Source organism: Phlebotomus papatasi, chromosome 1, assembly GCF_024763615.1.
Source record: "Phlebotomus papatasi isolate M1 chromosome 1, Ppap_2.1, whole genome shotgun sequence".
NCBI classification, from domain to species: Eukaryota; Metazoa; Arthropoda; class Insecta; order Diptera; family Psychodidae; genus Phlebotomus; species Phlebotomus papatasi.
The window spans coordinates 108,953,502-108,977,949 of record NC_077222.1 but is presented as its reverse complement, the minus strand read 5'-3'; the positions used below and the strand labels follow the sequence as shown (position 1 = coordinate 108,977,949).

Here is a 24,448-nt window from a genome sequence, read left to right as displayed (position 1 = left end):
CTCTATGTTGGTTTACAATAAGATAAATTCTGCCATTTACAAACAATTTATCTCAGTCCAAATGCCTTGAATTTCATGAATAAAATAAAGACTTTTATTGTTAATTGTAAATTTATGTGATTTTGTTATTTTGGCGGGAAAATCTCCAGTACCACGAGCGCTCCATGTGGTGAACACACCAAAGACTCTTCCGCCGAATATTGAAGCTTCAGCACAAGCCCGGCAGAGGCGTTCAAAGTACCATGTTGTCAAGTCACTCCGGGAGTAAAATTGAAAATATGAAAACGTGCCAAAAAAGTGTTTAAAACCCAAGCAAAAGTAGTTTTGTGTACAAAAGTATGTTACTGTCGGTACCAAGGACAATAGTGCATGTGCTCCAGTGAGTGCACAATAATGCCAATTGTGGGAAAATCAGCAAAATTCTCACACACTCTCTCTCACCATTGAATTTTTATCGGGAAAGAAGGAGGAAACATCATTCAGTGCGACACCCAAAAACGAAATTTTCACATAGAGATAATTCCAAGTTCATTCATCAATTTTCCACCCACTGGATACACCCATATCATCCTGCAACATGGAATCAAACGTAAGTATCCTCAATATCTTGTGCAAATTCTCTAGGTTCTCGCCCACTTCTGATGGTGCCTTTGTGCCCAAAAACATTGTCCAGAGAATTTATCTAAAAAATCCCACAAAAAGCCCGAAATATTGAAGATAATTATAGTTAGATGACTATTGAATTTTTCCGCCGAAACAGAAAAAAAAATTAAATTGATCCCAAAGTCACTTGAACACGGGAATACCCCCGGTCCGAGTATATAACTATATTCCGCGCGATAAGAATGCAATGGAATGTCGTTGACACATCAAAGTTGGGGGAACATCAAAGGGACCCCAGACGACCTACTCATTCTTCACCTAATCGAAAATATTCCCAGACACCAATTAGTGGGTGACAGTGATATGAGTCATCGGGCCAGAGAATACTTCTCACCACTTCTTCCCCGGAAAGTGAGAAAACCATAGAGTTCACGGAAAAAATTCCTGGTCATAATAATTATGGGGCGCTCTATGAAGCAGGGAGAAATAGTCAAGACTCACGCACACTCTTCACCCATATTGTAAGAGTTTTCCACGTAAAACTCAGCGGAAATACTTTTACTCTTAGCGAATAAACCAAGTCTTTGTTTATTTACACGAAGGTTTTTCTCCGAAATCTCCAACTCATAATTATACCAAACTCTCGCTCTCTCTCTTGCATATTCTTCCCAAAAAGAATCGATTTTAAGATTCCCCAAAAAAAAAACTGCATGGAACTATGTTCTGTGGTAAGGTCTCCCATTTGGGACTTCATGCCAAGTCAAAGAAATCAGTCAAATATTTAAATACACCAATGAACTTTGGAAGTTGCTTTTGTCTTGGTCACATGGGAAATTTAAACTTAATCTTCCGAGATCATCCATTTGAGAATATTGATGAAGAAAAATACAGTTAGGGTAAGTGTGCCTAATTCCGGCCAGCTTGCAATTTCGGCCACCTTTTTTGTTCCTCGAATTTCCATGAACTTTTAGATTTTACGTACTCTAGAGATTATACAATGCAAAAGAATAGCAAAAAATGTAGCTACGACAAACGAGATGACGTGAAAGATATTGGAAAAATTTCCGAAGGGCAAGAACTATGAGAATGAAGGTGGCCGAAATAGGGTACCAAAGCTATGTCTATATTTTTATTCATTTTAAAATGTATTAAGAATGATTTTAGAGTAAATAAAGACGGTAAACTATTTACAAGGTTCCAAGCAACACTCTTTCAGAAGAAAGAATAAAACAATCACTTTGTATTTAAAATATTACATTTGAAACTTGAGACTTTGACGCTTGCATGCAACTATGCCGAAATTTGGCATACTTACCCTATAAAGTGCAATTCACAAGACTTAAAATTACATGGCATTTTTAGTTCTCAAATTCCATAAAAATAGTTCTCAAAGCTGTTCCCAATTTGCTTTTGATTCAATTGCGCGCACACTGTAAAAATCGAGTAAACTTAGCCAGTTTCATTAGATTGCAGCTTCGTAGAGTTGCAGCTGCAGCTTCATAAAAATTGATTTTTTTAGATTTTACTAGGGTAAAGTGATATAAGTAGGACATAGCGTTACAAGTTGGACAATTCACCGCTACAAGTTAGACATGGCTTTTTGCCCAAAAGGAATCAAATTATAAAACTAAAGCATTAAACGTATACAAATAAAAATGAAATACTAAATTTATCAAAAAAAAGCCCTGTCCAAATTGTACCATTGTCCAAATTGTACCACTTTGCCCTAAATGAATCTAACCCATGGCCATATATTCAAATAGCTAGTTCAACACTTCACATTTTCCCTAGGTATTTTATCTTATTTTAAGTATCTTTTAGGAGAAAAAAACAACTACGGGAACTGTACCAAATTTGGGCCAGCTTACAATTTCGGTCATTTCTTTTACTCCTCAAATATCCATGAATTTTTAGTTTTTGCGTACTATGAAGATTCACAGTAAAAAAAAGATTACAAGGATAATCGTTGATTTGCTTTTTACCATGATTATTCTTGTAAAGTTACTGTGCAAAATGCGTAATCTGCAAGTGTGTAATTTAAATATTATGTAATGGTAAACTGTGTATCCTACTGCGAATGATTACACAGTTGTATACATTTTATTACATATTTCGTGTAAAATTACACAGTTTTCAGACAAAATTTGTACAAGTTACACAGTTTTCAGACAAAATGTGTACAAATTACACAAATGTGTATCAGTACACACGATTACATGTTTATGTAAAATTTACTATGAAAATCAAAAGTAGCTGATTTTTTTTACTCAAGGAAGAATTTCAGAAAGGCAAGGAACTCTGAGAACTAAGAATGATTTTAGGGAAAACAAAGATGATATACTATCTACAAGGTTCCAAGCAACACTCCTTAAAACAAAGTAAACAAAAAAATCAATTTGTATTAAAAATATTGCGTTTCAAACTTAAAACTTTGACGCTTGCAAGCAACTATGCCGAAATTTTGTACAGTTACCGTATTACAAGTTATGGATGGTTTATCTGGGTCAAGGGGGAGATATTAGGGTCGGAAGTGGTGTATAGCTGAAAATGAAGTGCTTGGAAGTCTTTGGAAGTGGGAGTGTCCGAAAATAAAGTCTACTCTGTTTGATTCCGAATTGTACAGACTATACGCTACTTTTAGCACAGATTTTAAATTCGAGTGGCAAATATACGTAAGGAACGAAAAGGTGTCTTTGTAGTATTTAATGTTAGTTGAATTTTTTAAGAGGCCTAAATGATGGACTTTCACAAAAAAGAATTTTAAAAGGCAACTTAAGTAACTTTTTCAAATATGACAACACTGAGATAAATCCGAAAAAGCTAAAATAACATTCCGGAAATGTTAACTTTACCCTGCAGTATTGATCCAAAATCGGTGTAAATATTACCCTTTTCAGGTGTATTAGGCGTTAAAGTTACCCTTTTTTATGTTAAATTTGCCATTAAAATGGTGTAAAATTAACATTAAAAAATGTTGATATATTTTTACACCTAAAAAGTGTTAAAGTTCTGAGGAAAAAAAGTTAATCGCACCCTCTTTTTTCTCAGTGAAGAAAGTTTTAGCCGATAAAAACTGATCAACTTTTGGGAAAGATTTTTTTTTTTTTGGATACGATCTTAAATAATTTTTTTTAAATACATAAATAATATTTATGATTACAGGCAACTCATTTGGAAAAACAAAAAAATTAAAAAGCATTTTTTTTTAAATTATTTTTCCACCTGATTTCTCGAATATAACTTCGTCAAGAAATTTTTAGCCAATATTGCACTTCTGAAGTGCTAAATTAGTTGTTGCACTCGTACTTTTGGACTCTTACAGACTTTCCAAAACAATTTCAATAAATTAAAAACGACAATACATTTTATTGAGACTTCTTTTCCAGAAGAAACTTCACTGGTCTGTTATGGCCTCTAGATATTAGAGAAATTTATGTCCATATTGAAGCAAATTGCCTACGTTTGTGTAGGAAAAACTCTAAAATATGGACATATTTTTCTCTAGTGTGTAGAGGCCATCACAAAATTATAGAAAGAAATTCTTTTGGCCAAAAAATACAGATAATATTAAAATATCGTTAGTATGCAAGAATATCTGCTGCAAGAAATTCAAAATATAAGAAAAATATTAAAAGCAAATACATGTAAAAATAAATTTTTTAAGAATTTTTTAAGTTTTCTTAATTATATTTTTGATAATATTAAACAAATTATTGATTCCTAAGTATGAGAAGTGCATGAAGTGCAAGAAGTGCTGGAAGTATTGTAGCATTTTCGGGAGTCTTCCGAAATGATGGAAGTGGTGTACACACTTTCATCCTAATATCTCCCCCTAGATCAGGGTTAATATTTACGTAAAAATCTTTTGCTCAGAGAGAACTGTTTCTGTGTTTTTGTGGAAAATTAAGGAATATTACTACCTTTTTCTTAGTTTCTAAGTTTATTTATTATTAGTTCATTAGTTCCGTCTATACACTAATGTGAAAATTTTTGTGTTCGATGTAGCGTTTACGGTGAAAATGAGGCATACGTAGGTACACAAATTTTGTACAAAGCTCAGTAAATCGGGGCAGCTTCCTAAAAATTGCCACTAAATTTTCATTTTCCTCATTTTGATTATTTTAAATTACTTTGTGAAATGTGTAAATAAACTTTTGGCTTATGAAAAAATGAATTATGAGAATTAATTTTTTTGATACATATATAAGATCTACAAATTACAGATAACTAATTTGCAAAAAAAAAAATTAAAAAATATGTGATTTTTTGTATCCTTTTTACATGAATTCACATGGAAACGATTTGTGTTTTATGTAAAGCACGCACTGATGCAGTATAAAGTTTCAGTTGATTTTTTGTAGGGTTGGAGTAAAATTCCAAAGAGGAACTAGACATTCGCGCTTGATAAATTTCTAAATTTGCATTACAACTTTTTTTTGCATAAGATTGTGATTGTCAGTCCAAATGAAATGCTGTGAAGCTCACTGAAAGCGACAAGCACCTTTCATGCTAAAAAATGTCTGATAATTCAAAGAAGATTTGAACTCAGGACATTTGCATCGCATAGCAAGCAATATACCACTTAACCCATTGAGTCCCTTTATGAAGTGTCCCTTTTTAATTAAAAAGAAAAGTCTATCCAAAACAAATAAATATGTATATTTATTATGAAAGAGATATATTTTTTGAAGCCCAATGTATCTTTTTTTAAAAATACAAAACCAATAAACCAGAAAATAAATCACTTCACCTTGTGTGAGGCGTCCAGATCTCTTTGACAGCTGGCCATCGTCTGTTTTCGTGCCAAGCTTCGCGTGGCGCTCGTAGCAGTTCAGCTGCTCGTCTTGGTCTGAAATAGGTTTCAGCGATGGTGGCGCCATCGCTTCGCTGCAGTTTCAGCCGAAGTGGATCAAGTGGAGGCGATGATGGTGGCATTGGAGTTCCCTGAGCCGAAGCACATCGTTCTGCCGGTGGCAATTTCAAACGCTGCAGTAATTCCTGCGGTAATTGCCATCGAGCGCCATCTTCGCACCATACTGCATTTGCTTTAATGGCTTCCATATCCCACTGTCTACCATCTTTCCGGAGAGATGGTGCTGCTTCTTTAAGCAATTGTTCGTGTAGTTTTATTGTCCGTTCTAGCCGACGAATTGTCTCCAAATAGTCTGCGCGATCGAGTTGAAATTCCGCATGTAGATCATTAATTTCGCGCTGAAGGGCTCTAATCCGGAGTTTTCGATGTTTTAGGGCTTCCCTACTGGCTTGCAGTTCTACTTCGATGTTCTCGTAGTGACTGTGTATGACGTCACGGGCTTCTCCCTCTTCAATTGCCGCCAAAGCAGCTTCTAGGTCTGCTTGACGACGCCTAGCAACAGCCTGACGCTCCCTTCGTTTCTCGCGAACACCCTCATCGGCTTTTCCAGCCACTAAAAGACCTCGTAGGCCTTCAATATCCCTTGCTAAAGCATCCCGTTCAGCTTCCAGGGCTGCCAACTTGGCACCTCCATCACCTTGATCTACCATTGCACGTAGGCGATCAATCTCCTCCCTGTACTGCCGTAGCATGGTATCCTTGGGATCCTCGTTGAGTTTTGGTCTATTGGCAATGCGCTTAGCGCGCGATGCATACCTACAATCAATTTAATTTTAAAATCGTTGACACTCAAATCCTTTCTTTGGAAGTAAACCAGGAATTTTGAGGTTAGGAAGGGTTCCATATGAGGGAGTTACCTGAGTGTGGAGAGGGTTTCCTCATAGTCCTGCCAACATGGAGCTACGCAGGCTATCATGAGAGTTCGGGTATTGCCTCCGAGCGAGTCCTGCAGCAGTCTCGTTAATTTGGAATCGCGATAGGGTACATGCTTGGGAGCTGCATCAGTGGCCAGAGCACTGATGACATTCCCAAGAGCAGCGAGGCTTAAATTGATTTTCGTCGCTTCTTTGAGGCGATTTCCCGTAGCCCCTGTTCGTTGTTGTCGTTCGCTACCTGCTAAGTCCACTAGATTGAGTTTCCCTCGGTGGATGGCCTGGCCACGCATTCGTTCCAGGCAAATGGTGAAGACACTGTGACTGCGACTACTGGCAGCATTCATAAGTGTGGCACCTACAATTCGAGCTGCAGCACCACGATTGAGAAGCTCCTCGCATTCAGCGGGACTTCGGACGGCATGACGTGTTAAGGAACTGACGGTGACTTCACCAGAGGGCGTCTCCCGCAACTGAAGGCCCCCAGGTGTAGTTTGTGGTGCCAGAAGATCCCTGATAGTGTCATTATATATCTCTAGGTAGCTCACCTATCGATTTTCAACAAATATTTCAAGGTTATATTTGTTCTAACCCCAATTTAATTTACATGACTCACCAAAAGGAGATACTTTGTATCTGAGTCAGCTGCAAGAGTAGCCTCAAATATGTGCTCAAGTGCCCTGGATATAACTCCTCTTTGACCACCGGTTCCACCCATTGTAAAACTCTTTCCACAGCCTGTCTGTCCGTAGGCAAAGATTGTCCCATTGAAACCCTCTAGACAGCCTTCGACGATAGGGAAGCAGACGTCATTGTAGAGAACTTCAGTAGCGATTTCTGGACCGTAGACACCGTCGAAACGAAATTGTTTTACTGGAGCTGCAGCATCCGTTGCATGTTCTAGGTTAACTGTACACTCTTCCATGTGAACCACAATTTTGGCGGCATTTTCACGTGAATTTGGCGGACGACAACGAACAATAACTCTCACATTTTCCGCCATTTTTTCACTTTTTCACTGAGGACAACTCCGGTTTGTTTGTCTTTCTGTGGCGCACTAAGAATTGAGGACAATTGAGCATACAATGTCAGACCCGTGGTCAACAGAAAAATCGATTCCACCCTCACACAAACCACCTCATTAATTCATCAATGAAACACGTAATGGGGAATAACCATATATATTACACTACTACAAAAATGTTGTATAAAAATCCTCGAAATCATTAGGTTAGGAAAAGAAGTTGAGGTTATGGTGGTCAATTGACAATCTCATAAGTGTGTCTGTCTTTAGAACACGATACAGTAGACTCTCTCTCAATCGGGAATATGGGGCGAAATGTCATCCGGTTTAGCGATAGAATTGACCGTCAAAGCCTTTGTAAATTCCACAAAAAGTGCTCAATTATAAAGAATCACGATAAAATAGGAAGAACTACAGCGAATTTGAGCGAATTAGCTTAATAAATTAAGCGTGAAAATTGTCAACAAAATTTGACGCCCGATTGAAAAAGAGCCGATTGAGTGAGAGTCTACTGTACAATTTTTTTTAAGACACTGAAAATTATCCGGATAGACTTTTCCAAGAACAATTCTCGTGGTACATAGAGAAAAGTGGAATAAATAATAATTTAACACAAGTAAAGGTTATAAAGCAATGATGGCAGTCTGTCGTACTATGATTTCGTCAGAAGATATACTGTCATGACTTAATGATATTAAATGATCATACGGTTCCTTCTCAAGAGGACTTGGGAAGTTAGATTCTTAAAATGGACAACAATGGTCATCCTATTACAATGGATTAGCTGTCCAAAATTACAAGCAGTGTCCAAAATTACAAGCGAAGTGTCCAAAATTACAAGCAAGGTGTCCAAAATTACAGTCAAATTATTGTCGATATTTTTATTCATTTTAAACGTGTTAAGAATAATTTTAGAACATAACAAAGACGATAAATTACTTTTCAAGATTCCAAACAACTTAGGACATTGTTGCTTCTATGCACTCCCAAGAAACAATTTTTTCTCAATATAGTTTTGTAGAATTCCCCAAGTAAGACATTATAGAACCAAAAATCTTTTTATTTGCTTATAACGCTCTTGGTTCCATCACTAAGATTACTATAAGTTAAGTGGCGCACTTTTAAGGATCTTAAGAGCTTCTATAGGTATTTCAACAGAAAATTCTCACTAAAAGACTTGTTTAATACTTGGCTCTATAAGGCAGCTATTTTGCTTCTTGGGCTTGTTCTCCTAATTACAAGCACATTACCCTAAATTCAAAGTAAATAAAATAAACTCTCGACTAGAAGAACTGGCATATTATCCCCTTCAGAACTAAGTATTGTAATTATAAAATGCAATGGTTGGTTATAATTTTAGTCCAATTTTCTTTTACAACCTGAATTAAGATTGTCATGCATGAATTGCCTTATGGAGTTTTGAAATTGAGTTTGCAATAATTTTTCTTTTGTACCTTTGGCAATTTTTCACCTTGGTAAAATTTTATTATTCCACCTTTTAGAATAGATAAGCATAACAAATTGTATATGTTTATGGAAATAGATAAAAAAATTCAAAATTAAATTGTAAATCATTGGGAGGTGTGTCTTTAGATATTTAGTGTTTAAAAAAATGTGACTAAACTGAATGATCTTTTTGTTAAGAAATTTATAAATTGCACCAGGTTTATTACAAACATTTTTATTCAGAAAATAATCACGTGATTTCCAATTCATTGACAAATGAAATAACACAATTTGTTATCATGTTATAAATGTTACTAGGAATAAGTTTAAATTCATCAATGAACTTTCCGGGAAAAGTTTCAGGAATTGATTGATAAGATTATTGCAAGGGGTATTGAGCTAAATCAGCCAGTGTAGAGGGACAAACAGAACAATTTTGAACTAACGCGATTGCAAATTTTTCCAATCTTGGGTAATATAAAAATAAGATTTAATTTTAGAAATTTGCTGTTGATTTTATCCCACGAATTGCTCACAAAGTTGGATAAAATCAATCCCAAACTAGGACAGAATTAATGATAAAATGGGATAAAACCAATCCAAACTGAGACAGAATTAATAACAGAATGGAAGAGAATTAATCATAAAATGGGATAAAATCAATCCCAAACTGATATAATTAATGATAAAGTGGGTTAGAATCAAACACAAAATGGGATAAAACTAATCCCAAACAGAGACAGAATTAATCACAAAACGGAATAGTATGAATCGCAAAATGGGATAATATCAATTCAAAACTGAAACGGAATTAATAATGAAATAAATTAGAATCAATCGCAAAATGGGATAAAATCAATCCCAAACAAAGGCAGAATTAATGATTATATGGATTGGAATCAATCGCAAAATAGAATACAATCAATCCCAAACTGAGGCAAAATTAATTACAAAATGAAATAGACTTAATGATAAAATGGTTTAAAATTAAACGCAAAATGGGATAACACCAATCCCAAAAAGGTACAGAATTATTCACATAATTGGTTAGAATTAATTGCAAAATTGAATAAAATCAATTGCAAACAAAGACAAAATTAATCACAAAATGGAATAGAATGAATCATAAAATGGAATAAAATCAATCCCAAACTGAAGCACAATTAATGATGAAATGGATTAAAATTAATCGCAAAATCTGATAAAATCAATCCCAAAACAAGGCAGAATTAATGATGAAATGGGTTAGAATCAATCGCAAAATAGGGTAAAATCAATTCTATACTGAGGCAAAATTAATTACAAAATGAAATAGAATTAATGATAAAATGGTTTAGAATCAAACGGAAAATGGGATAACACCAATCCCAAAAAGGTATAGAATTATTGACATAATGACAAAATGGGATAAAATCAATCGCAAACAAAGACAGAATTATTCACAAAATGGAATAGAATTAATTATAAAATGGGATAAAATCAATCCCAAACTGAAACAGAATTAATCATAAAATTGTTAGAATCAAACACAAAATGGGATAAAACCAATCCCAAACAGGGACAGAATTAATCACAAAATGAAATAAATATCATTTGAATGACAACGAAAAATCAAAACTGAATTTGATCACCAAATGTAAATTGTAGCCCTTTACCTACAAAAATCATAAAAAAAAACTATTGATCCAAGGGTATTTTCCTGAGTAATATTTTTTTTTGATTATAATGCTACGCATATGTCTATTTTGATTAAATAGGGGTTTGCCCAATATTCCCCCTAAGACAAAGTAGAACATTTCACTGCCCAACTAACTCAGTCCCGGACTAATTTATCCCTCCTCCTCCTGCTTCGAAAGTTCTTGTTTAACTTGTAGCAGTTTCAAATAAAACTTATAATATAGGAAAAGTTTCTGGACACATTGTTTATTTTCCGAGCTATTTTAATTCTTCTTTTATGTAGCATAATTTAAGAGTGGTTTAGGCTCTAGTCAATCTTTTACTTTTAGCCTCTTTCTTTCGTGGATTTTTTTCCTGTTTAAAAAAAAAGACATGCGAATGGGAAATAAAAAAGGTTTAGCAGTTGTGCTCGTTAGGAAAATTAATTTCTTATCAGTTCGATGGCAACAATCAAGCTCTTGTTATCATATACAAACTCAAGAAAAAAAATATTACCAAGAACATCATGGATTCATGAATTTTTCTATTTGATTTTCAATATCGTAATAAGACCGCAGACATTCTCCTTTCTCATCCTTACCAGATGGGAGGATCCTTGTGTTAAATTAAATTTCTAGGAAATGGATAATGAAATGCGTATAATTTGGTGAGTGCTCAAGGCAGAGCGACAAAGTAACAGGGAATATGATTGTGCCTCCAAGAAGAGGCAAATCCTCAGTAAATGTGCTCAAAAAGCCGCCTCTCTTTTCGGCTTTACTTTGGCGCACAGATATAGTGGCTTCGATATTACTTCAGAATACTGGCATAGCAACAGTCTGGCCGGAAATCAGTTGCTTCCGTTTTAGGTACACACCGTTGAATTTCTAGACACGAAAATGTGTGTGCTCTCTCAAATACATTCGGGATCACACAAATCTCCTCGGTAATCGACAGGAAAATAACAAGCGTGCAAACTTTGCAGACATCTCAATGGGAATCTGGACAGAGAGATGGATTGGGATTGGGAAATTTACATCCACTCCAAATTTCTTGTTGAGTTTGAGCTCATTAAAAGTGTGAAAAATAGATGCGAAAGAGAGCTAAACAGGATATATCGCACAACACATTCTAAAGTGTTATAAGATGTTTAGACTACAGACTAGACTAATTTAATAAATCTAAATAATCTATTTTAGTTTCACATTATAAGAAAAAACCGTAAGATGGATATTTCTAACTGTGTTATCACATTTGCACATTAAAATTTGAATATTATTCACATTAATTGTCGCTGGTGAGAGTCCAAATGTGTAATTTGTGTGTTTGAATCATTTTATATTCAAAATTTGATCTATTTGTTGATAAAAAGGTAGACTTGGCCCGCAAAATTTGATATAAATTGATTTATAGCATTAATGCGAAAAATTAATGCGATTTTCTCTTTAATTTTTTAATGTGAAAAATATGCTTTAGGTAAATTTAAACTTATTTTTGCAGGCCAAGTCCACTGCTTTATCAATAAATAGAAAAACCCCAAATATTAAGTGACTCAAAGATACAAATAACATATTTGGACGCTCACAAATGACAATTAATGTGAATCACATTAAAATTTTAATGAGCAAGTGTGATAGCGCCGTAAGGCTATCTCGTACCCATTATGTATTTGAATTGAAATGAAAAAAAAATATCTTTAAGGGTAAACGCCCTCTAGAAGTTGTATAAAAAGGAACATTAAACCCTTTGAATAATCTCTATGGAGAAATAATTAATAAATTATTATCATTAATGAATTTTGAGACATACGGGTGATCCTACGACACCTAGAATCCACCAAATTCTTATTAATTTTTCATGAAAATTTTCCAGGAAGTTGGAGAAGTATAACTTGTGGTAATACGACAATGCAAGTACCAATTCAAAATAAAAAAAAAAATAATAAAAAAATAGAGGAAAATGCAAGCATCTAGGAAAAGAATTCATATGATAATTAGGAATAGTAAGCCTTTTATTATCGTACCATTTAATTGTTTCAAAAGTCATAAGAATTATTTAAAAAATAAAAACTTATAAAGGGGGTGGTAAAGCGTCCCAGCTTTGCAAAAAGCTCGAAAATGTAATGGTCGTGACTTTGACGACTGCAGTACTTTCGCATCATTTATCGTTTACTGGTTGACAACCGATTTATTGAACAGATGGAATCACTCAAAAGATCGCCCAAAACAGCTTAGGAGTAACACAATTGATTTTTTGATAAAAATTACTTATCGGTAATGAATCGGTTCATTACTCGTTTCAATTTAAATACCTTCCCAAAAAGCTGAAAAATGATACCATTCGGTTGAGAAATACACTCTTTAAAGCCTTCTAAATCTATGACCTTGAAAAACTATTATTAGGAAGGATTCAAAGGTATTTGCGTATATGAATGAAAGGTCCGCCTGGACAAACTCCAAAACAGGAGTGTGCAAGAACAGTTTGAAACCGAATAAACGTCTAAATAAGTTTGTAGCGGTTTGATCATTGACGTACAAGTTTCATTTGAAATTTGTTCGGTTTCAAACGGTTTTTTCACACCTCTGCTCTAAAACATCACCTAAAATATAAAAAAAAGTGTAAGATCCTAAAAAAACATGGTTTTGGATGGTAAAGTTAGTGGTAGCCAGAAAATGAGGGGTATGTTAACGATTCTTAGATCCACTTATGGATAGGTTCCTCTAATATCTCAAGACTCTATCTCTTACCGTTTGGTCTGTAAAATTAATCATGGATGGGGTTTCTAACATTATGCAGCCGTGCAATTATTTATTACAGTTCACTGCAGAAGATTCAAACCCAGGACCTAATTAATTGGTGTTTCAGAATCTAATCGTTAACCCTTTAATGACGAGAAGGTCAAAAATTGAGGGTCAGAAAAATCGTTTTTTTTTCTGACTTTTTCAGAGCAAAATTCAACTTTGTATGGCCGTAGGAAAAATTTTATTTTTGGGACACCGGTGTCCCACTCGTCCTTAAAGGATTAAGTCAACTGAGCCTTAGATCTGAAACCCATATGAGCTAGAATATAACTGACTACATAAGGATTCAGATTTTTCTCATGACTTTCTCAAGTTAAAAATCTATTAGGGTGAAAGGAACGTCTATTGACACTTTAAGAACTCGTGTCAGCACCTATTGACACCCTACTCTGTACTATTTGGGATATGAAATTTGAACATCTCTGTTTATAATTAAAGGTATATTACAGAAAACGTTATATTACTTATATTTTACTAGATAGGGGAAAGTGGTCTGCCTTTGAATGCGGCAGCCTTTGAATATTGTAATTTTTTCATTTTTCTTTAAAGCATAAATTCTTTTCTATTAAATATTAGATAGCTATTCATAATCCTCACAAGTCATCAAAAAATGCAGACCCTAGCTCTTATTTTCTAGGTGCTAGGGCAAGAAAACGAAACTGTGCTCTAAACTGTAATTTTGATGTTCCTCAATTCATGTGTTTTTTCACTATCAAAATAATTTTTCGAACAAATCTTCTATTGTGAATCATACAAGGTTATTCTTGGATGGCATTTCTCCAAATACATTTTGATTCAGATGAGACAATTTTTGTGGGTGATAAAAGTTTGCAAATATTGCTCTGCGGCAGCCTTTGAATCTTAATGTTGTGTGCCTTTGAATCCTCTCTTTCCATGCATTGAAACATCTGACAGCTTCCTGTCCGGGAGCAGAATAGAACTCCTACTTTGGTCTGACGAATGTCATACAAATACTTATAAAATGCTATCTTGCTCCGGCCAGGATGTTTCAAACTGACAATTGTCAACTTCAATTGCGTTTTATTACAAATTTTCAAGTGAAAAACAGTGCTTCAGAAAAATGTAAAAAATGTTGTTGTATAATGACTCTTGACTACAGTGATTGTTTTATTGAGTGCATTAGGGTTCATGCTAATCAATTATGGGCCGTTTAATGTTACAGACCTAATATTCTCAGTGAAAAATTAAGATTGAAAGGCTGCCTAACCACATTCAAAGGCAGACAATGCAGGCTGCCTTTGAATATATCGACATCACATTTTCAAGTTCCTCACCAGGAAAAACTGAGGACTTGCGAGTCCTGAATGGGGTAAGCATAGAAGCTCAATGAACAAGAGAATTTTTTGGTGTAGTGCAAAGTAAAACTCATGTTGTAGTTTACTCTGCAAAAAATCTGAAATTTTGAACATCATTTTACGTTCAAAGGCAGACCACTTTCCCCTACATTAAATTATTTTCAACATTTTGACAAAAGTGTCAATAGGGGCTCCCTGTCGAACAGACGTTCCTCCGACCCTACGATAAGAATTTTGATTTCGCCGTATGACAAAGTCACTGAAACTATCAAAATTTAACCCTGGGAACTTCTGGTTCTGTTAAAGCGCTTATTCGAAAGCTTTTAAACTAAGATTATTAGTAACAGTTCCCGGGAGGCACTTTTCACTTGACTAGATAATGAGTTCCGTGGATTTATCACAGTTGTGAGAATTGTCATAAGACAAAATGATTTTGAATAAACACCTTATCCCAAGAGGTAACTCATTTCGGGAAACTCGAACGAATTTGGCTAGACAACCAAAATGGGAATTCGGGGAACTTGGGGAACCCACGAGGTACTCGAAGTACCCAAATAAACAAAATTAACATATTTTGGAGATAAAATCAACCTTACGAACCGAGATTTGGGAGATAGTATTAACACCCACTTCGTTGATCTTAATATAGCTTGTACAAACTTTTACAAAACTTCTACAAACTTTGACAAAAAATTTATATTTCTTTTCTGTGTAGGCAAAATAATGCAGTTCTTCTATATTTATTCTAGGAAAAATTGGCATTGAAGATAAGATTAACATTAAGCTAATCTTCCTCAATAAAATTTGATATATCGATATTTAATTCAAATTCAATCAAAAGCTTTCATTTATAATTTACAACAAACAGTGTTAACTCAGGGCTCACCTCAGCTGATAAAATGAGTATAAAATTGTTTCCAATATTTTGCAAACATATTGAGACCAAAAATTACGTAATATACGTGAAAAATGATTCATAAAATTTCACACATGTGCTAAAACATTTTAGACTGAATGGCGCGAATAGAGAATAAAATTTTATTGAAATGGAATTGACATTTGGTTAAGGTTTCTCTCAAAGATTATTTTCCACAGAAGATTTGTCTTATTTTTGATTTGTCATATAAAAATAAAAAAAGATAGAAAATAGATTTTTTTCACGAGAAGAAAATTATGTCATAAAAATGATTTCATAAAAACAACAACAATTCTAACTAGAATAGTTAGGAGGGATTGAAAGTGAAAAGAGATATGTTTTTATTACTCACGCTTTTGTTTACTTTTGAGTTTTCGCATTTATACTTGTTTATTTCCTTTTCCACTCATTTTGGGTTAAATCTCGTGCGCAATTTTTCGTGGAAATCTTCTGTCTCAGAGGAGTCGCGCAATTTTTTCTTCACTTATATTTATCATCAACTAATATTTCTTGATTGCACGCCTAATGCTATTTATATGTAAATCCATTGAGAAAAGACTAGAGAGACAAGATAATAAATTTTTATCTATATTTTTTTTTTTGTTCTGACTTTCTTGGTAAACACAAACACATCTGCGTAGGCGGAATTTTCTATTCATTCTTAGATTTTCTCTTGGGCGAGATTGTTCCATCAAAGGACATCTATTTCTGGAAAATCCGCTAAAATGGTACCCACAAAACCAAGAGAGGGAAAATATGTCACAAACAATAATTGATTTGGTATACAATTTAATGTTGAAAACACCCACGAGGATGAAATTTTCTGCACAAACATACCAGCATAGTGATACATACAGAAAAAAATTATGTAAGAATGCAAATGTAAATGTCTGTTACATAAAAAACGAACATAGAGTATGCCTTTTCGTTTGGTGTTCGGGTTTTTTTTTGGTATTAAGAAGTTAAATCGACAGGATCATTATTTTTCAGGATTTCTCGCTGAATTTTGACACATTTTTAACAAACATAAAAATAATTGAATTGAAATCCGATTACTAGATCAGATTTATGCAGGACTCTACGACCTTTTAAATGATCCCATACAGCTTCCAATAGGCTGAAAAGTACTCTCATTTACCTTAATTTTATGTAAAAATGAGGCACGGCGGATAGTGGTAATATTCTAAAATTGATTCACCTCCTGTCGCCATAGCTTTTCAATAGGCGACGCTAGCTTCACTTCATAGATTCTCAGTTGTCAAATCTACTTTGTTTACTTTCTGCAATAGTCTAATAATTTGATTTCTCAAATAAAAGTGAAGACAAATCATTTAATGTGAGTAATAATAAGGTGATCATGAGAAAAAAGAAATGCTGAATGTATTCTTTGCATAATATTGCTCAAAATAATCGAGTTTGAACCTTTCCAAGTGGGTGGCGAGAAGTGGTTACAGAACTGGCGAAAAGTGGTAAAAAGTGCCGACGAAGTGGTTACTTTTGCATTGTTAATAATAATCAGTTTTTTAGGTACACCTGCGTTAAATTGTAGGACTATCGTTTTGACGAATCTAGATCAAATATATATAAGTAACTTTGTGTCAAATTTGAGTTATCTAATAATAAGGGGTCAAAAGTTATAATACAGTTAATTTCACTTTTTCCTAAAAGTGGCGATAAGTGGTTACACCACCCTGTAAATGGCGGACGAATGAAATTATCTCTAGAAACTTCTGTTTCTAATTCGAAACAGTAGTCTGTTCGGCTGCCCTCAGCTCTAGAGGCCAAACAGTTAGAGATAGCGAGAGTATTAGGGGCACCTGCCCCCCCCCGCGCAGAAGTCGACTCAAGGATCTTTAACATGCTCCTCATTTTCCCTCAATCCTCTCCTTCCTCTGCAAAACCGTTTTTTTTTTTGGATTGCTCGAAAACGCATCGTAGGATTTTTTTAATTTTTGGATATGCTTTAGAGATTATACAGGAGGATATTTAACCATGTACGAAAATACCGTTGAATCATTCCTAATAACGATTTTTCAATCAAAAGTCAAAAGTTCAGAAATCGGTTCTGAACTGCTAATGACCCAATTCATAGCCGATAACTAATTTTTATTCAAAATTCTATCATATTACTTCTAAAGTGTGTTTTAGATAATAGTTTGAGTGATTTATAAATTAGTTCAAATCGGTGTGAACTGGTGTTAAACCAGTTATAAACCGATTAGTAATTTTCGTCCGAAAATCAATTCTATTATTCTTAAAAACTATTTTGTGAAATCTTTTGAATAATTTATGAATCGGTTAATATCGGTTAAGAACTGGTAAACAGTAAATGGTGCGAAAGTATTTTTGAGATATGACGTACAAGCCTGGGATGCTTTGCCATCCCTTTCCTTTTGCAATTTAATTAATGATTGCAGTTTTTAACAAATACCGCAGCGTGACACAAATATTTAAAAGAAAAACACATGAATTTCACTAACGTTACATAAAATTTCTTAAGCTGTCCGAAATTACAAGCAAAGTGTCCAAATTTACAAGCAAAGTGTCCAAATTTACAAGCAAGGTGTCCAAAATTAGAATCAAATTAACCTCTACGTATCAATTCATTTTTAAAAGTATTAAGACTAATTTTAGTAAAAACAAAGACGATAAACATCTCGTCAAGTTTCTAGACAACCTTTCTGAAAAGAGAGTAATGAAAGAAAAGCAATTAGTATTGAAAATACCGCACTTCAAACTTAGAAAATTGATGCTTATAAACACCCTTTCGAAAATTATGAGCTCTTTCCCTACTCTATAAACTATTTTCTTAGTTCTTATGCCCTGTTTCACATATATTTGATAATGGATATTTTGTATGGGAGCTTCTTAAAAGTAAGGTTTGAAAGATAGTGGTTAATTCTGGCTTTAATTCACGCTTAACTGGTCAGACAGGACGTTTCAAGCATTTCTCGAAAACGCAAAGTACACTTTTGAAATCGTTTTAAAGAAATATGAAAAAATGTCTATAAGGGAGAAACGTATGTAAGATTAATGATTCTAAGATCGATCTATGATGGGGTTCCTCAAAAACTCAAAGTCACTATCTCAAATTGTTTGATCTCTAGCACACTTAACGATCAGATAGATAGGCGGACGGGTAGGTATTATTTATCAAAAATCGTTTCTTGTATGAATGTAGAAATTCCAAAGTTTTCCAAAATTCCAAAAATCCTGGAATTATTTCTCTCTTTGTTGCAGAACAAATTTGCAAATTTATCCTAATAACTTTCTGTGTAATAAGATTTGTGTGACAAAATTTTCTGTGTGTACAGATGCAGAAGTGTAATTTTCAAGGGAAAATTCGATTTGCCTAGGATACACTGGGGAAAATTCAATGTGGGAGTAATTGGAAAATTTTCCCACGCAAATTGCGTGGATCTTACAAAATTTCCCTTCATAGCCTGTTGGAGAGTGCTTTGGAAAATGATAGAAAAGGAGTAAATTTTGTGACACTAAAATCAAGGCAAATTGAAAGTTATATACTGAGAATAAATTCTGCTGCTGGCGGAAATCCGGTGATCCAATAAATAATAAAAAGAAACTTATACACTGACTGGAGAGAAGAAAAAACGTGAGGGAATCTCAGCGTCAGAAAAAGGGAAGACAGCATGAGACATGAGAAAGAATACTCCACAGCAAAAGGGGAGGAAATTGAAATTGACTTTACTGGAATTTATATCATCCTGAAAATTGTCTGTGTGCAAAGGCAAAACGTTAGGACAGGAAGCAAAAAGTGTCAATTAAACGGGTGTCTCAGAAAATTGCTATTTTGAACGCACATCTTCACCGTTACATTCTAATTGACGGCAAAATAGCGCGGGCCGGAGGAGACACCCATGAGAGAGCAAGCGATCTGCCCATGAAATAAGTCTCAAAGATAGTAAAGCAAAGTTGATGGGTTCTTGTGCAATTTCCATTTACCTCAACTGTATCGATGAATCTACGTGCGTAATTGGGATAGAGAAAGGCCAATAGAAGTTCTGTAAATGACTGAAGAGAAAATAAGGCAAATCTCTGAAGTGCAGGATGGAATTCTGGACCAGTCGGGAAAATTTTTTCGTTGAAGACAGATTTTGTGTTTAAAGGTCTTAAGGGGTTACGTGGTTCTACATGACTAAAAAAACAGCATATTTTCCATAATTTTTTGAAAAAAGCATACTTTTCCGTGCAAAAGATTTCTCGGAAAAGGTTCGTTTGAAATCCAAAAACCGAATATATTATGAGTTAGCTGATGAGGCAAATTAGTCCTTAAACGAAAAAACTAGAATTTGATCTCTTGGGAAAATTTCATAAGCAAAAATATTATTTTTTTAAACATTTTAAGGTAAATTAAGCTAATCCAAAACCTGCTCCAAATGGAAACTTTTCACTACTCCAAATGGAAACATCATTTCTTTCCATGATAAATACAGTATTAAATTCTTATTTACGTATTTTCCATAACTCAGTTTCAATATTTGGTTATTTTTGTTCTAAATAAAGTAAAAATCCATTCATATTCACCAATTTTAGTTTATAAACTTCACATAAAAATTAAAAGTGTACCTTTTACCTATCGAATTTTTCATCAATCAACTATGTTTTCTAATGAAAAACAAAATAGGGTGATTGTTCTTTTTGGCTAATTTTACTTAAATTAAGTGTTAATCTTTATTGTTAAAAGTATGTGAAGTTTTCAAATGAAATAATTACCTATTCCGTGAACAAAAAGGGTTTTTCTGAAGTGTCTGCAAATGCTTCAATAGGAAACCCCGGAAATATGATTTTTTGGAGAGATCTTCTTATTGTTTTAGATGGTAAAAGAGAAAAGACCAGGAATAAGAACAAATCCTGCACTCAAGAGCAACTCAACAAGGTTTTGGAACCCTTTCGTCGCGGATTCACTTGCATTGTTTGTTTCCAATTAGAAAATTTCCCTTGTCTCCATTTGGATTAATTTGATTCCAATAGCAGCATTTTACACTCGCGTATTTTTCTTGTATTTAAGAAGTTTTCAGATTATATCTAAAGAATTTTCACTAAACAGTGACATTCTAGAACAGTCAAGGAGCAAATTTATGTAATTCTCTTCAGAAAATATATGAACTTAATGTGTTGAATCTTCTGTCAAAATTAAAGTGTCTGGAAATGGTTTTGAATTAGGACATTTACCCTACACAACGTTTCATCTTGTAAAATAAGTTGTGATCAAGTAACTAGTTTAACTCATCAGCTAGGAAATAGTTCTTTTCTGGCTTTCAGATGAAATAATTTCGAGAAATCTTGTCCACCGAAAAGTATGTATTTTCAAAGTAAAATAAAATCTGACAACCCGGTCTAAATGGTTAAATTTTAAAAATGTTTAAATAAAAATTTTAGAAAATATAGTTAAAATGTTGTAATTTTATATGTCCAAGAGTTTGAATAAAATAATTTTCTTATTATGTTGAAAAAAAAATAGAGAAAATATTATAATATGTTTTTTTTTTAAGTCTTCTTGACCCACGTAACCCCTTAAGGCTTCCACACATTACGAACAATTTTCGTTAAAATTTAGGATTTGAAAAAAAAATATTTCGAATGTACTGACGTGTTGACCATTTTGTGAATAAGCATCCCTACCCAAGAAGTATTTGTGAGAGAGACCATCGTCAGAAGTAATAATATATTTATTTAGGAGTCCAAAACGAGATCTACGACGGCGACGGTTACCGAATTGTAGTGTTATGGAAAACAGAGAATAATATTTCGATTATTGTGCCAATTAATTGAAAATGACTCCAAATAATGACGATCATTTTCCTAACAAGAAATTACCATCCTTTCGAGTAGGGGAGACCAGGGAGGTTTGAGAGAGGGCTAGTGTGGAGCAAGATAATTTTTGCATTGCTTATCAAAATACATCAGAATGCATGGCATAATGCATCAGAGTCAAAAAAGAGTAAAAGTGTCCAAACACCCCAGTCTCCCCTATCTTACTTGTTAGCACTCCATGCCCAATAGTTTAAGATTTTAATTAAGAGTAATTTTTTGATCATAGTTCCGGTATAATATTTTCTTACGAGAGAATGTATTTAAAACTAAGACTTACGGGACTTACATTTCTAGAAACTTGGCGAAAGAAAAACGTCATTTTTACGTTATGAAAATTACCTTCAATGCACGTACTTTTACTAACGCAGATCATTCATTATTACTGCATAGCTTAGTAAATATTTTTTCTTAAATTTCTTTTCATGTAAGCTCCAGATTCTTTCGCTAAATTTTACTTAACTTTTACATTAAAATGTGCAAATATTACTACGTTACAAAAATAAATGAGCATTAAAAAAGTAGCAAATGGTCAGTAAAAAGTAAAAAACAAAAATAAGTAATGAAAAAGACAATACAAAAAAAAGAGCGGTACTTTATTAAAAACGCTCAGTAGAAAATTCAGAATGAGCAGTAAAAAAAATTCGAAGTGTGCAGTAAAGTATTAAAAATGAGCAGTAAAAATATTCAATTTGATTAATTTTTGGGTAAGATTAGTGAAACAGAATTACAAAATTTGCTGACCAATTTTATTGATTATTTATTATCTTATTTGAAAAAATTGAATATTTTTACCGCTCATTTTTAATATTTTACGACTCTTTTTGAATATTTTGCTGATCTTTTTTTTTGCTGCACGGTATTAATCTTTTGCTGCTCATTTTTAATTATTTTACTGCTTATTTTTAATATTTTGCTAACCAAATTTCACTTTATACTGTTCGGTTATTCAATGCCATTTTTAAATACTTCATTTATGCAAGTGTTTGCAAAAAATATTGCTAATTAACTATATGACAATATTTTCTTTGAACAAACGTTGCATCATAAATCATTTAGTTAGGAAAACATTAGCTAATCAAATTGTAAGTCGACTACATTGTATAACTCCTAATTGAATGCTTTTCCCATTAAGTTCTGGGTAAATTCAAAACGCATCGTGCCGTCAGTTTTCTCAGAAACTTTATAGGGAATAGTGGGACACACTTTCATTAAGTTTAATTCTCTTTTACTCTACTAATTTGTAATGTATGCAAATTTACTGTGTCCTATTTCTTAAATTTTGATTTACACTGTCTGAAAACATACAGAACAATTCTAAAATAGCAATAGGTTATCATAAGAAATACAATTATAAATCCTATTCCTATAGCCACCAAGAAATATTCGAAAATTATTCAAAAAATAAGATTTTCTATTAATAAACTTATTCATTATTATGTAAATATTTTTCAGTATGAAAACATAAACGAAAAGTACCCCACATTCCTCTACTATCTCAATTGAGAAAATATTAGCGTAGTCTTTGATATTTAAAATTTTCTTAGAATTTCTTTGAAAATTTTCCGTGTGATAGCATCAACGCTATTAGTGCCTGATATCCTTATCACTTCGAAAGTTTGAATTCAGCCAAATATTTGACATATTATTCTGGGAAAGTAGCACAGACAGTATTTTTGCACGGAAATTGCACAAGAGAATACCCTAATAGAGCTATTTCAAGTGTAAATGCCAAAGTAAATGACTGACTTTGATGGCACTTCGACGAAGTCATAAAATCAGCAAAAGTTGAAGTATTTAGAGATTTACACATGCAGAGTGATTCAGAGGATTGTTCTGAAATATTCAATAAAATTGCTGAATCGTACAATAAGATCAGCACATCAGTTCCCTCTCTAAGACAATACAAAAACCAGATGGAGATTTCGAGGGGAAAGTGCAAAATTGAGCTTTTCTGGACAGCACAAGATCATGCTAAGATGGAAATCAGCTTGCTCTGAGACTATTAGCAATTGATATTGTGGAATTACCAAGCATTTTATATTAAATCCATGAATCTTAAGCGAACAGGGCGAACAGAGTTCATAGAAGATTGAGATGGCAGGGCCCCACTAACCCAGCTGACCACGCATTAATTTTAAATCAACCTGAAAGTAATTTTGGTAATGCCTATATTTGTTGTTTGACTTAAAAAGAAACTAAAGAATTACGTGGATTTGACAATATTAGCCCAGCAGTTATTGCGGTTCTTATGCCCAACGCACAATAACTTTTGTTTGTAAACGTGTTTTCAAAATTTCCTATGAGAGGGAGCGAGATGACTAGATCTAGATCTCACTCACTATCATTGAAATGTCAAAAACATGTTTACTAAACAAAAGTTATTGTGCGTTGGGCATTACTGACGCGGGATTTGTAATCACATTTTAATGACTTATAGATAAGGGAATAGTCCGCTGTGTGGCGTCAGTGATGTTCTCTTCTAAAACTTTTGACATTTCCTTTACAATATTTTTCGAACTTTATTTAAAGTCGATATCTTTTGCAATTTTAGAAATGTGCTATATGGATATTAAGAAACAATTAAATTTCTGATCAAAACTAGGGTAAGATGGAGTAATTTGGAATTATATCGAATTTGGAATTTTGAGATTTCCTAATAGTTTTAGACGGCAAAAGGAAAAATCAGCGAAGAAGTACTCTCGTGTTCCACATGAGCTATTTTTTTGAAGTTATACTTTTTGTACTTCTATTGGACAGAAGATAGATTGTCCTGTGGATTATTTCAATAAATTGAAATGAATTGAATTGAATGTAAAGTCTTGTACTTCTTCGTGGTTTTCTTTTTCACTTTGACCATCTGAAACAGTAAGAAAATGTTAAAATCCCAAAACAGACTCGATTCCGAATTACCCCATCTTACCCTACTGGTAAATTTAAAATTTAAATTCAGTATTAGATGTTAGAGTTCTTGGTTGAGTTAATCCTTTAAGGATGAATGGGACACCGGTGTTCCAAAAATAAAAACTAATTTTTCGGACCATGTAGAGAATAAAATAATTTTCTATAGCCAAAAAATTTGTTTTTATTTTTGGGACACCGGTGCCCCACT

The 24,448-nt window shown here is 33.6% G+C and overlaps 2 protein-coding genes across 2 annotated transcripts in view; one reads left to right on the top strand and one right to left on the bottom strand.

Moving 5' to 3' along the window:
* Positions 1–215: 215 nt before the first annotated feature.
* Positions 216–24,448, top strand: part of LOC129799192 (tyrosine-protein phosphatase non-receptor type 9) — an 84,488-nt gene continuing 60,255 nt past the window's right edge. Inside the window, exon 1 of the mRNA XM_055842873.1 lies at positions 216–589. Coding sequence (XP_055698848.1) covers positions 578–589 — 12 coding nt within the window. The 5' untranslated portion in view covers positions 216–577. The remainder of the gene's footprint in view (positions 590–24,448) is intronic.
* Positions 5,265–7,486, bottom strand: LOC129799194 (osmotic avoidance abnormal protein 3-like). Its single transcript, XM_055842875.1, has 3 exons — positions 6,965–7,486; positions 6,334–6,896; positions 5,265–6,232 (listed from the first exon to the last, which is right to left on the bottom strand). Exons 1-3 carry the CDS (start codon positions 7,349–7,351, stop codon positions 5,350–5,352), a joined length of 1,833 nt encoding a protein of 610 aa, XP_055698850.1. The 5' UTR covers positions 7,352–7,486; the 3' UTR covers positions 5,265–5,349.